Source organism: Mobula birostris, chromosome 2 (genome assembly GCF_030028105.1).
Source record: "Mobula birostris isolate sMobBir1 chromosome 2, sMobBir1.hap1, whole genome shotgun sequence".
Lineage (NCBI taxonomy): Eukaryota > Metazoa > Chordata > Chondrichthyes > Myliobatiformes > Myliobatidae > Mobula > Mobula birostris.
The window spans coordinates 164,128,729-164,143,458 of NC_092371.1; the positions used below are offsets into that span (position 1 = coordinate 164,128,729).

A 14,730-nucleotide genomic window follows, 5' to 3' on the forward strand; every position below is an offset into this window, starting at 1 on the left:
GGATGAGGAGGAATTTCTTTAGCAGGAGGGTGGTGAATCTCTTGGAATCCATTGCCACAAATTGCTGTGGAGTCCAAGCCATTAGGTGTATTTCGAAGTGGAGATGGATAGGTAATTAATTAATAAGGCTGTCAAAGGTTATGGTGAGAAGGCAGGAGAACAGGGTTGGAGAGGGAAAATATATCAGCTATGGTAGAGCAGACTTTATGAACCGACTGGCCTAATTCTGCTCCTCCTCCTCATGGTGTTACAACCTGCCCATTTTGACTGGTTTTAAAATAAATTATTCTGAGGCTCAGTGATGGTCTCCGGGTTGGGTATCACACATAACAAAGAAGGTGATCTGTTGCCAGCATTCCTAGCCCTTGTCCCCACCATTCCTGTTTCTCAAGAACTCGGCTTGTTTGCAGGAGGGAAATGAGTCCTCTTTTTATCCCTCACTTCTAACGTTTCAGTACAGAGCAGAACAGATAACTAAAGGTCATGAGTTGATTCTCCCAGTTAACTATATGTTGTGTCGATCTTCTGAAGACGTGTTCATGGTTGGCCTGGTTTTTATTTTAAATCTCCAATTGTGAAGATTTTAATAACCACCCTAGCTGTTTCCAGAAAGTGTTGCCACATTACAGTTGGGTGGGGAGTTCCAGGATTCTGATCCAGGAAAATATTTACCTTCTTTTGTTTCTGTGTTTAAACTTTGAATGCACTATATCTGAATAACACGATACTTAATCTAGAAATCTGAGAACAGTGACTTTACAAAAAGATAAAAAAAGCAGATGTGAAAGAATTTTGTGTGTTGCAGGGATTTCCAGTATCTGTGTATTTTCTCTTGTTTGTGAAAGAACCATTGTATGGATCCTTATTCAGTGTGGATTTCCATTTAGATTGAAGTTGCTGAATGAGCTCTTTAAAAACGGAGAATGAGAAGAGACTTGATAGGGGTGTACAAGATAGTAAGAGACATAGATTGAGTGGACAGCTAGAGACTTTTTCCCAGGTTGGAAATGGCCAGGGGGAATCACAGAGGTAAGTCCTTTACTCAGAGAGTGGAAGGTGTGTGCAACACGCTGCCAGGGTGGTATTAGATGCAGATGCACCGGGGCATCTAAGACACCCATAGATAGAAGAGTTTGGATCATAGAGAAACAGAGGTCTGTGTATGAGGAAAGGTTAGAAATCCCTTTAGGCTAGTCTTAAAGTTCGGCACAACATTGTGGACTGAAGCGCCTGTACAGTGCTGTAATGTTCTATGTTCTCTCTGCCTTTTAAAATGGAGTGTATCCATTACCTTCCACATTGTAGACAACTCAGTTTAAGCTCTAGGTGGAGCATTCAGAACTCCACATGAATATGAAATGAAGTTGGGTTCATTTTGACGCAGTAGTCACAGTATATTAGGTTGAGTGTTTATATCACTGGCACTATTTTCTTTTTCTACTTAAGTTTTTGTGAGAATGAAAAAATGAGGAAACAAAAACAGTGCCAGGGATATCTTCAGACATGATTGGGATGAATAATTGTCACCCTTTAACCCAACAACTCTTTCCTGCTTCTTTCTTTAGATTTTAAGCCTAATTATCAATCTGTTTTTTTCTGTTCAACTATTTCCAATTAATCAGTTCTTTCCTTATTGTTAATAAATCCAATCAGTTCAGAATCAGGTTTGTTACCACTCACCTACTGTATATTTGTTGTTTTGTGGCAGCAGTACAGTGCAGGCATAACAAACTTATATATACCTGCACTGTATTTGTGAAGTGACTAAACCTGGGCCCAGGACACTGTATGCTTTCCTGTCTCATTCTTGCTTCATTGGATTTGGAAATGTGCATCAAGGATTGTCACTATCCAGACTAAATGCTCCCTTCCTTTAGGAAGGACCTACTGGAGTCTTAGGTCCAACACTAGCAGGTTCAGGAACAGTTATTACTCTACAACCATCAGGCTCCTGAACTGCCGCGGATAACATCACCCACCTCAACACTGAACTGATTCCACAATCTGTGGACTCACTTTCAAGGACTCTACAACTTGTGTTCTCAATATTAATTAATTAACTAATTAATCAACTAATTATCCCAATGAAACAAACCTTTATTTATTTATTATTTTGTGTTTTTATTGTATTTGCACATTGGTTGTTTGTCTTTGCAGCTTTTCATTGTTTCTATTGTGTTTTTTTTGTATTTACTGTGAATGCCTTCAAGAAAATTAATCTCAGGATGGTATATGGTGACATATATGTACTTTGATAATAAATTTACTTTGAACTTCAGAACTTTGTGCAAATAAGAGATCTGTATTTCATCCTCAATCCATTATTGGAATGGCACAGCGATGAAGCTAGTAGAGCTGCACACATCAAAGTTTTGATGTGTGTTGCTTCAATTTCCAGCCTCTGCAGATTTTCTCGTGTTTGCAAAGCTAGTAGAGCTGGTGCCTCTGAGCTCTGGAGACCAGGGTTCAATCCTGACCTTGTGTGCTGTCTGTGCAGAGCTTGGATGTTCTCCCTGTGACTGGGAAGGTTTTCTACATGTGCTCTGGTTTCCTCTCACATTCTACAATTGTGCAGGTTAATTGCCTGGTGTAAATTGCCCCTAGTGTGTAGGTGAATACTAAGACCTGGGGTGGGGGGGGGGTGGAGAAATTGATGGCATATAAAATGGAATAAGTAAGTGGCAGAATTTGGGAAGATGAAAGTTTGGCTAGTAAATGGATGTTTGATGCCCTGAAAGGCCTGATTCCGTGCTGTATGACTCTATGATTCTATAGCTCTGTCATTGTTTCCTAGGTGTGGATAGAATTTGGTCGGATAAAACTCCCACAAGGCTATCACCCAAATGATGTGGAAAAGGAATGGGGAAAGCTGATCATCGCCATGCTGGAAAGGGAGAAGAGTTTGCGGCCGGAGGTGGAAAGGTTAGTGAAAACTGAGACTATGGAAATTTCATGAGGTGGTTTTCTTATCGGATAGACCCAAACTGTTGTGACTCCTGTAAACTGGAAATAAAAATGTCAGATTTACTCAGTGGATCAGACAGCTTCTGCGGAGCAAGAAACGGAATCAGTGCCTGAGGTCAATTCATCAGAACAGCTTATCTCAAGCTATTCCCTGTTCTGAAGAAGTGTCATTGACTTGAAACATGAGCCGTTGTTTTCTTCCACATTAGCTGCTGAGCATTTCCAACATCTGTGGCCTTTGAATAAGGAATAAAATCAGATTCCCATGAAGCAAACAACATGGCATGTGCTGGGTCTAGTACTGAGGGAATGTGTGCTAGTGGCACAGTAGCTCAGCGGTTAACATAACACTTTACAGTGCCAGTGCTTGGAAGATTGTGAGTTCAATTCCTGATGCTACCTGTAAGGAATTAGTACATTCTCCCCGTGACTGTGTTGGTTTCCTCTAGGTGCTCCCGTTTTGCCCCACATTCCAAAAAATGTGGGTTAAGGTTCGTAAGTTGTGGGAATGCTGTGCTGGCTCCAAAAGCACCGTGACACTTGCAGATGCCCCCAGCATCATTGGGATGTGCTAGTCATTGTCACAATTTTCGATGTACATGTGACAAATAAAGTTGATCTTGTTATCTTCTTCTTTTATCCTTAATTGCTTTTTCTTATTGACTAATTTCTCATTGCTTGGAATGAGTTCCTGATGAGTTATTAAATGTAAGTAGAAACACGAAATGGATTTTAGGAATGGGTCGCTGTTGACTTGGTTGAAACTGTAGAACAAGATAGTTCAAAAGAATATTACATATTTTCTTTGGCTTCTTAAGTGTCAGCAGCTAAAACCCCTTAACTCCATAAACTGTATGTAAAGGTATGCAAATTTTGCAACTGATACTTACATTTTTGATTGTTTATGATAGGTTGTGCAGTGTGTCAGCTTCACCTCATTCCTCTCTGAGATGCACAAGAGAGTGCAGGCGCTGGAATGTGGAGTAACAAATCATCTGCTGGGGAGGGGGGCCTCGGGGGCCGAGCAGCATCTGTGAGAGGAAGGTCTTTGTCAAACTGGAGCAGTCCCAAAACAGGGCTTCAACCTAAAACATGAGCAATTCTTTGTCAAACTGGAGCAGTCCCAAAATAGGGCTTCAACCCAAAACATTGGCAATTCTTCGTCAATTTGGAGCAGTCCCAAAATAGGGCTTCAACTCAAAACATTGGCAATTCTTCGTCAAATTGGAGCAGTCCCAAAACAGGGCTTCAACACAAAACAGGGCTTCAACCCAAACTGGAGCAGTCCCAAAACGGGGCTTCAACCCAAAACAACGGCAATTCTTTTCCTCCCGCAGATGCTGCTTGGCCCACTGAGTTAGTCCAGCAGAGTGCTTGTTGCACGAGTTAAAAACAATCTTCCGACTCTAGATGAAGGGTCTCAATCCAAAACATCTCCCACCTATTCCCCTCCACAGATGCTGTTTGATCTGCTGAGTTCCTCCAGCAACCTCTTTTTTTTCCGCTCCAGATTCCAGCATCTGCAGCCTCCTGTGTCTGCATTCTCCTCACTATGTGCTTCATGTAAGAAGTGCTCATCTCCACAACAAGCTGCAACTTTTCTTCTTTGTTGCTTTTCCGCTGCATTGTAACCATTTGTTTGCTACTATTAAGTAACTCATCCTCGATATTGGGATTAAAACTTTTGTACTCTTTCCAACGTTAATGAATTTATCATCCAGTAAAGAAAGGTTTGTTCTCCTTTTGAACTGAAGCCAGGAAAATAAACGGAGTGTCAGATTTAAGTTTATAAATTGCAGAGTAATCTGAAAACCTTAGTGGGGAAAGCAAGCTGAAAGCTACCTTTGTGCAGAAAGAATTAAAGTGAGTATAGCGTTAGCAGTTAGGTTTTAAAAGTTTGGTGTGATTTGGGTGGTTGTAATTATCTGCTTCAGTTTTTCACATGGGCTGGTTACCAATCAAGCCTGTTAGAATGTGGAACATATAGAACATCAAACAGTACAGCACATGATCAGACCCTTTGATTACAATTAAATTAGTAATCAAATGACCAACTATACTAAACTCTTCTGCCTATTTAAGGTCCATTTCCCTCACATTCATGTGCCTATCTGAATGTCTCTTAAAGTCCTTAATGTATCTGCCTCCACCACTGCCCAAGGCAGCGTATTCTGGGCATCCACCACTCTCTGTCTTAAAAAAAAACTTGCCCCTCACATTTCCTTTGAACTTGCCCCCCTTCAGCTTAAATGCATGCCCTCTGATATTAGACATTTTAACCCCTAATTTGAACCCCTAAGTTTCTGAGGAAAGAATTGACATATTTCAAAACTTTAAAGGCAGCAGGATAAATCAGCCAAACAAATCAGCAGGATAAGTCAATAAGGTAGCGAGATGGCATACAAGTATTTTCCAGGGAATTTGAGATCAGAGAGATTGTGCTAGAACTAGACAAGAAACTAGTTCATAGTGTGAACACCATGCTGAGTTATGGTCACTACATTACAGGAATGTTGTGAATGTACTGGAGGGTGTGCAGAAGAGATTAATAGGGAGTTTCAAGGTTTGGAAAATAAGGAAGGACCATTCTAGAATCAGAATCAGGTATATTATTGAGGGTGTTTAAGGAGGAGATTGACAGGTATCTAATTAGTCAGGGTATCAAGGGATATGGGGAAAAAGCCGGAAATTGGAACTAGATGGGTGAATAGTTTAGCTCATGGGGGAGCTGCGGAGCAGACTCGATGGGCCGAATGGCCTACTTCTGCTCCTTTGTCTTGTGATCTTGTGATATTATCACTAACATATGACATGCAATTTGTTGCTTTGCATCAGCGGTACTGTGCAATATATAAATCAGTAATGCAAAAAGAGAGCAAAAGTAGTGAGCTAGTGTTTATGAGTTCATTGTCCATTCAGGAATGTGATGGCGGAGGGGAAGAAGCTGTACCTAACACATTGCGTGTGTGTCTTCGGGCTCTTCTACCTTCCCCCGATGATAGTAATGAGAAGAGGGTATGTCACGGGTAATGGGGGCCCTTCATGATGGATGCCACCATTCTGAGGCTCTTTTTGGCCATTGAGTTTTATGTTCATGTTGGAATGGAGGTGCTGAGGGTGAGACTTAGTTAAGAGGAATCTAGACTGTGTAAATGAGAAGGACAAATTTCTTTTAACCAAGCTTTCAAAAAGCAGACTGTAATATTAGAAGATTAGAGGGGAAACGACAGCAAGTATGTTTACCCAGTGTGTGGTGCGGAACTGGGAATCCCTGCCTCGTAGGGTGCTGGAGGCAGAAACACTCAAAACACTTGAGAAGTATTTGGATTTAGGTTGTAAGGCTGTAACCTTGTAGAGTTGTGAACTCGTGCTGGAAGGCCAAATAAGGCAGGGTAACCTTTAATCAAAATGTGCAGCTATTGTGGGCCAAGTGGTGTGGTTTCTATGATTCTGTTCTGTGAATCAGCATGTCTAATTATCCTAAACCCACATTATAGCCAATGAGATCAAGTCAAGCCCCTTGTTACAATCTCTAAGATGCTGGTATTGGTGCTGGTTTATTGTCACAGAGAAAAGCTAGTGTGCATACTGATCAGAACATTACACAGTGCATTGAGATGGGACAAGGTAAAACAATAACAATGCAGAATAAAATGTAAAAGTTACAGAGAAAATGCAGTGCAGGTAAACAATAAAGTGCAAGATCATAACGAGGATGTTGTGAAGTCAAGAGTCCATTTTATCAAACAAGGGAACGCTGTCTGGAGATCGCACTGTGATACCACAGACAAACTACTGCAGGAAATCAGCATATGTGGGGAGAAAGGGATAATCGATACTTTGGGCTGAAACCCTGCATCAGGACTGTTCCTCCTTGACCACATCATTTTGACCACACTCTCTTGACTACACTAGTCCTGATGTAGGGTTTGGACCTGAAATGTCCTCCTACAGGTGCTTCTCCACCAGCTGAGTTCCTCCAATAGATTGTGTGTTGCTGCAGATTCCAACGTCTGCAGTCTCTTGTGTCTCTACTGTGATGTCAGCTGGTTTCTTGTGCGTCCGTGGATGAGTGGAATTTGAAACCACGGCTATATTGTCTGTGAGACTGTGTGCCACAATTAACACTCATTGTCCTCTCGCTGATGTGATGGAAGCAGGAAGTAGTTTCACAATGCTGTTGCTGAATTATGAGCCAAATACACCACTTTGTGTTCCATGGACTGAGAAAGACCAAATGAACTCGGTAGTGTTGAGCATCACAGGTTCAATTGGCCTGAGCTCCAGCACTCAGTCAATGTGCATCTATGAAGGGGAGTAAACCGTCGACATTTCCGGTCGAGGCCCTTCATTAGGTCCTGATGAAGGGTCTCGGCCCAAATCATCGACTGTTCCCTTCCGTGGTTGCTGCCTGACTTGCTGAGTTCCTTCAGCATTTTGTGTGTGTTGCTCCAGATTTCCAGCATCTGCAGAACCTCTTGGGTTTCCAGTTTGTCAGTATGCCTCGTTTGGATCCTGATCCTTTGGGGAAGTGCATGTGAGTGTGCGTTGTGTATATTCCTGGGCTCTGTAATGCGTACCTTTAATGTTTGTCCATTTAGGTGAGGCATTTGAGAGCTGCTCCTAGCCCTGAACAGTAGTCCAGGGCAGATTCATTACCTAATTGATAAGAGGGAAGAAGATTTATTTGTATAAATTAGTGGATTGAAGAAATGTTGGTGACTATTGGTCTGGTCTTATTTGATGGTGAATTTGTCTTACTTCAGTCTTGTATTGGGGAAGAATTTGTGGCAAGAGGGCACGGTCAGGAGGTCTGCTGCCTCACGGCTCCAGTGACCTGGGTTCAGTCCTGCCCTCCGGTGCTGCCTGCGTGGTCTCTGCACATTAGCGTTAGGGTGGGTCCTCCCAAGTGGTTTGATTTCCTCCCTCATCCCAAAGCTGTGAGGGTTACAAGGATATTTGGATACTATACATTGCCTTTAGTGTACAACTGATTGCTGGAATCTGGAAAGGGTTCTTGGGAATGTGGGGAGAATAAAATGAGATTAATGTCGGATTCACCAAAAAGATTGCTTGATGGTCAGTGGGCTGATATTCTTGTGCTGTATAACTCTGTAGTGGATGCTCGGAGAAAACTGCTAAATTTACCAGGTTTGGGGCTCTGAAAGATTGAACCCGATCTCAGCAATGAAAATTTTAACCAGTAAACATTTCACTGTTTAAAATTCTTCTTCAACTGATGTATGCAGATATCTCAGGGTTAGCTTTGTGGGAGGATGTTAAAACCAGTCTTATTTTCAATGAAAGGGCATATTAAGTGAGCTGTGGTGAAGTAAAAGCTGCGGTGAAGTGGTTTTTGTATGTAGGTGTGGCTTTAAACTGGGAGGGGTGTCCCAGTTGTATCAACAAAGGAATTAATGAGGATCAGGTAGATGTGCCCAGCAGCACATTCCTCACCGGTTGATCAGAGGGCAGGACTTATTCAGTCTGCGATAAACACCGGCGTGTGCGGCCAGCTGCCGAGAGCAGTACAGGCTGTGAGGGCATGGTGTTCCTGTGGGGTCTGTTGTGCCTTCTCACTGCCTCGGTGGAGATGCCACAGAAGGTTTGATGGTGCCATTGTTGCCAGGTACAGTTGAAGATGAGCTACCAGGCCATCGTCTTCGATGGCAATGCACAGCCCTCCCTGTGCAACGGCTTCAGTGGAAGCACCAGCTCGGTTGAGAGCTTCTCCCCTGTCAGCTCAGGAGGGGGGACATTTGTTAACTCCTGGACGTCCTCAAGCAGCGACTTGGACGGTGTCAGGTAAGTTCAGGGTGGGTGCTGACACCATGCACCCAGCTGTCTGAAATTTATCAGCTTGTTGCCTGAAAGAGTGGTGGGTGGAGATTAATTCAGAAGCTTCAAAAACTGAATAAATACACTTGGTGGCTACTTTCCTAGATACCTCCTGTACCAAGTATCAGAGATCAGCATGGTGAAGGTACCTTCCGTACCTGATAAAGTGTCCACTGAGTGAATGTTCATGTTTTTCTACTGTTGTAGCCCATCCACTTCAAGGTACTTTTGCCCACAGAACAGCCGCTCACTGGATGTTCTTTGTTTTCTGCACCACTCTCTGTAAACTCTACAGACTGTTGTGCATGAAAATCCCAGGAGATCAGCAGTTTCTGAGATATTCAAACCGTCCTCCCTGGCAGCAACAATCATTCCATGGCCAAAGACATTTAGATCACATTTCTTCCCCGTTCTGATGTTTGGTCTGAACACGTCTGTATGCTTTTTATGCATTGAGTTGCAATAACAAGCAGATGTACCTAATAAAGTGGCTACTGAGTGTACTTGAAAGGTACACTTGCAGCCTACTGGAACAAAGCAGATGGAGCAGAACTAAACAGAAGGCTTTGCCTACAGGCAGAATTGTGTAGTCGTATTCTAAGATGTTGACTATGTTGCTCAACGTAAACCAGAAATAATGTTGACATCTGGAAAGTGTCACTTTGGAACAGAGATGAGGAGGAATTTCTTTAGCTAAAGGGCGGTGAATCTGTGGAATTCATTGCCTACAGTGGAGGCCAAGTCACTGTAAAGGTTCTTGATTAGTGAGGGGTGTTAAAAGCTATGGGGAAAAGGCTGGAGAATGGGGTTGAGAGGGATAATAAATCAACCATGATGGAATGGTGGAGGAGACTCAATGGGCTGAAAGGCCTAATTCTGCTCTTCTGTCTTATAATGGGTAAAACTCCCCCATGCTCTCTGATTCAATGAATATCTTAGCAACTTCCCTTCATTCCAATCCTTTGCTCCTGGCTCTTCAATATCGTGTGTTTCGAGGTTGCCGTGGGCTTTTACTTCTTTTTGCTTATACCTGTTACTGGGATCTCAGCCCGACCTCCCTATTGCCTGAGGCTTCCTGGCAAAGGGGACTAGATCTAGCAGACAGGCTGAGGTGAGAGTACCTTGAGGTGTTTTTTTTTCCCCTTCTCTCTAGCTTTTGGTATGTTTGTGAATTGAAGTTGAGAATGCCAATGCTGAGAAATCAAAAGCTTTTAATCAAGGCACTCCCAGTTTATATAAAGCAATTAATCTTTCCCAGCAAGTCTTAGTATCCTGAGGCACAGAAGTGAGTTGCTTAATCCAAAGCACCTATAACATAAGAGGTATTCAGAGGAAGATAACTAAATGTGTTTGATTTCAAATAACTAAACATGGATTAAATTTGGGGATCATTCTAACACACAGCATAGAGTTGCTTCGCTCTCTATATTTCTATTTTTATTGACAGCACTTGATTAAAATCTGGAGAAATTTATGATGGACTGCTGGCAGTCTAATCTAAAATCAAAATTATGGCCCAGGAGTCTGAGTTTTATTTTCACTTGTTTATTTTTAAATCTCCTTTAGACTGGAAATGTTGCAGCAGATTGCCTCCAGACTTCAGTGTGACAGTGCAGCGTGTGAAGATAAACTGATCCTGGCGCGAAATTCACTCCAACTCGTAAGTAACACCCTGTGGAATTGCTCTGTGAATTTTCATCGTGCGAACAAGCAGATCAATATTGAATGGTGTGAATTTCTGGACTGCTGTACTTCAGCAGGTCAGGCAGTATCTGGGGGAGGAATAGGGTTGATATTTCAATGGTTCCATTTAATATCAGAGAATGGATGCAGTATGCAACCTGAAATTCTAGTTCTTCGTAGACATCCACAAAAACAGAAGAGTACCCCAAAGAATGAGTGACTGTAAAAATGTTAGAACCCCAAAGCCTCCCTCCCACGCACAAGCAGCAGCAAACCAATGACCCTCCCCCTCACAAAAAAAGCACCAGCGCCCTCCACCCACCAAGAAGCAATAGCAAAGCCCCCAAGAAAGACCATGATCTGCAGTACAACAAAAACTAGTTGTTCTCCTGATAGTTCGACATACCACAGGCTCTCTCTCCCCAATACAGGGACAGAGAGGTGTCCCCTTTCGCAGTGAGTGGAGAGACATAACTAATCAACTGGCAGATTTACGGTGTTAAAGTCTGCCATGTTGCTTTTTTTCCTGAGTTTTCTGACTGAAGAATCGACAACAAGCTTTTCCCCACCAATGAGAAAGGGAGACTGCGACAGCTGATCCGCTGTTCCCGACGTTCCATTTTCTCCCCCAACGCTCCCCCAGACACCGGCATGGAATTGGCTCATTCCCAGGGCCTCAGAACCCCGAAAATGCACTCGTCTTCTAGGTAGCATCCTTGGGATGTTGAAAAAGGGGCGGACGTTGATCCCCAGGAGCAGGTCCCATTGCTGCAAAGAGCCAAAATGCAACTCCAGGTCAGGGTCTTCGACAGAACCCCATTCACTTTGAAAAGGTAAAAGAGAGACAGTAAAGGTAGAAATTAAGCTCTGTCTGCAGATGAGCACAAAGAAGTCACTGTCGAGCGCCAGTATAACTCCGCCCACGTGTTTTGGACCGAGACCCTTCATCAGGACTTGCAAGCAAGGTGGAAGAGGCCAGAATAAAGTAAGTGGGGAGAAAGAAGGGAGTACAGGTTGGAAGAGGATAGGTGAAGCAAGGTGAGGGGAGAAGGTTGGTTGAGGGCGGAAGGGGGTATGAAGTGAGAAGCTGGAAAGGTAATAGGTAGAAAAGGTCAAGGAATCTGATAGGAGAGGAGAGTGAACCATGGGAGAAAGGGACAGAGGATGGGGCACCGTAGGGAGTTGATGGGTAGGTGAGGAGGAGAGAAGGTGTAAGAGGGGAGCCAGAATGGGAAATAGAAAAAGGGAGAATGGGGAGGGGGCAGAAGTGATCTGAAGCCGATGTTCAACAAATATACAACTTTTTCAGGATGCAAAACGATTGGAGTCAGGACTTCAGTTTCAAAATGAAACAGAGGTTGCAGGATACCTTTTGGAGTCGGAAAACCTCATTCGGCAACAGATTATTGATATCCAGATTCTTATCGATGGCAAGTATTATCAGGCAGACCAGCTTATCCAAAGGTAAGATTGAGTATCACACTGGCGAACGTGTGAAGTCTGAAATAATCCTGGAATTTCACTCTGTTTGATCATAAATTGAATTACAAAAATAGCAGCTGCAAAGACCGCATTATAACACCCGGATATATTTTAAAATATTTTTTAATGTGAAGCTTTTTAAATAAAATAAAAGTGTTTTACTTTCAAGTTCATTTATTGTCATTCAACCATACACATGTATACAGGTAAATGAAACCTTATTCCTCTGGGGCTGAGGTGCAGAACACAGTGGATACAGTCACACACAGCACATATAGTTACAATCCAGCACACACAGTCACAAAATAATATCAGCACAAGTCCCAGAGGGGCAGGGCCTGAAGATTGACAGGTTGTCATGAACTGCGAGGTGCATGTTTATGTAAGGCATTGTAATGTTACTGGCACTATTATAATAAAACAAACAGTAGTATAAATGTGTGGAACAGCAGCAAAAGAGACCAGTGCAGGATGAGAATTTGTCTGTAGGTTGGGGAGGGGGGGAGGGGGCTGCAAGGCATTCAGAAAGGGTCACCCATTTCATCCCCTGCTTGCTGGTGATAGTTCAGTATCTAGTTCAAGTGAATATTTCTTTGGCACCCTTCACGACGTCCCAACCTGTTCTAAGTTGATTGTGAATGTAGACTGGGTTATAATGTGGAAACTCGAAACCTAATCAGGAGTCTCTGTGGCACCTTCATATCCCTTCCTTGGCTGAACTCACACAGAGGCCACTGACTGAGAAAAGGTGCTAAAGGCCTAACTGTTTCCCGCGCCCCCCCCCCCCCCCGCCTTCCTGTTCCCTGACCTAGGTATTCAGAGGCCAAATGCCAAGACCTAATCTCTATCTAACATCAGTAACCTGGGGAGAAGAAGAACTAGATAGTACCTCCCTCCTTTAAACTCAACTGCTCATTAGACAGACTTAGTGCCATAGAGTCAAGTCAACTTTGAGAGGAGAAAATCGGCAGATGCTGGAAATGGAAGCAACACATACAAAATTCTGGAGGAACTCAGCAGGCCAGGCAGCATCTATGGAAAAGAGTAAACAGTCGACATTTTGGGCCGAGATCCTTAATCAAGACTGCGTCCTGATGAAGGGTCACGGCCTGAAACATTGACTGTTTACTCTTCTCCTGAGATGCTGCCTGGCCTGCTGAGTTCCTCCAGAATTTTGTGCATGTTTCAAGTTCAGCTTTTTTGTCATTTAACATGTATACAGCTAAATGAACCCAACGTTCCTCGAGACCAAGGTGCAAAACACAGTACACATGTATATCACATGAAATAATATAATATTGACAGATAAACAATAGTCATAGAGACTATTATAAAATATTGTCACAGTATAGAGTCACATACAGTACATAAAATAATATTAACAAATAATTTAAAAGATGTAATAGAGTGATACAGGCTCTTCAGCCTCACCTGTCCTTACTAAGATGTCCATCTGAGCCTGTCCCATTTGTGTGCAGGGGTTCTGTTAAACCTTCCCTTCAGTGCTCCTCAGGGTCTACAGGATTTGTAGATTGTCTGCCAATTGTTAGTTTTTCACATTGAACTGTTATTAATAGCACCTTTACAAATTTTGCTGAATTTTTCCCAATGAAGCTCATTCCAAGTTCTAATGTGCTTTTCTTCCTGAAGGGTTGCAAAGCTCCGTGATGAGCTGATGTTGCTGAAGTCTGAATGTTCATCGGTGTACAGTAAAGGCTGCTCCTCGTCAACAGATCAGACCCAGCTAATGATGGCAGGGTTAACACAGAGTCTGAATCAGAGCTTCTCCTCTGATTTCTCCCAAAGCTTGACACCATCCTTGACCTCTACGTTATCTCGGAGCTTGACACCAAGCGTGACTCATGGAACAACCCCAGTTCTCACGCCCAGTCTGCCAACAACATTGTCTTCAGGCTTAAAACCTGTCCTGGTTCATGGGCTTATTCAAGGCTTTGTGCCCACGATGAATACTGACACACTCCAGACAGTAAAACTGATGCAAATCAGAAAACCATTAATGCGATCGCAATTCGTTGACCAGTCCCTGACGGAAGAAGAAGTCAACATGAAGTTTCTGCAGGACCTATTGGGCTGGGTGGAAGATATGCAGGTAACTGTAAAATCAATCATTAACCATCTGGCTGTACTTTCATTTTTCTTTATTGCATTTTTACTTTGTTCTGTAGCTTCATTAAGAGGGCCTCACCAGCATGGCCATTTTATTAGATTCTTTTGCATACATTCTCATCAGCCAGCTTTAAGTTCAAAACAATTTCTTTGTGCATCTACTGGAGAGCAAATAATGCTGAACATGGGAGACAGTTTCAGTTTGATACTTCCAACAGTGCCAAATCAAATCGTGATCATGTAAACATGAATTCTAGTTCATGCTCAGTAAGGACGTCAGAGGTAGGAGCTAGATTAGGTCATATAGGCCTCAGTGGAGGCTCCACCATTCAGCAAGATTGACTGATATTTTTTTTCCTGCCTTGCCCATTTTTGATATTGCCTAATTCCTGTTGCCACCAGGCATCCATAGTTCTCCATTCAGGATGGGGTAGCGAATTCCAAAGTCACAGTAATAGAGTGATACTTCTGGAGCCTCTTCAGCACATTGGATCTCACCACACCTTTGCACTAATCCTACATTAATCCTCATTTATTCTCCCAACATTCTCTTCAATTCCTCTCAGGTTTAACCTCCTACTCATACAACAGGAGCCACCTACACTGGCCAGTTAGCCAACAAGCCATATGTGTTTG

General features: G+C 42.9%; 1 protein-coding gene across 20 annotated transcripts in view; it reads left to right on the top strand.

The window, feature by feature from the left end:
* dst (dystonin) overlaps positions 1–14,730 on the top strand; it is a 603,331-nt gene that overhangs the window by 261,339 nt on the left and 327,262 nt on the right. For all 20 annotated transcript variants that reach the window (XM_072250685.1, XM_072250715.1, XM_072250746.1 and 17 more), the window contains 4 exons: positions 2,795–2,922; positions 10,369–10,462; positions 11,795–11,949; positions 13,618–14,077. In XM_072250685.1, coding sequence (XP_072106786.1) covers positions 2,795–2,922; positions 10,369–10,462; positions 11,795–11,949; positions 13,618–14,077 — 837 coding nt within the window. The remainder of the gene's footprint in view (positions 1–2,794; positions 2,923–10,368; positions 10,463–11,794; positions 11,950–13,617; positions 14,078–14,730) is intronic.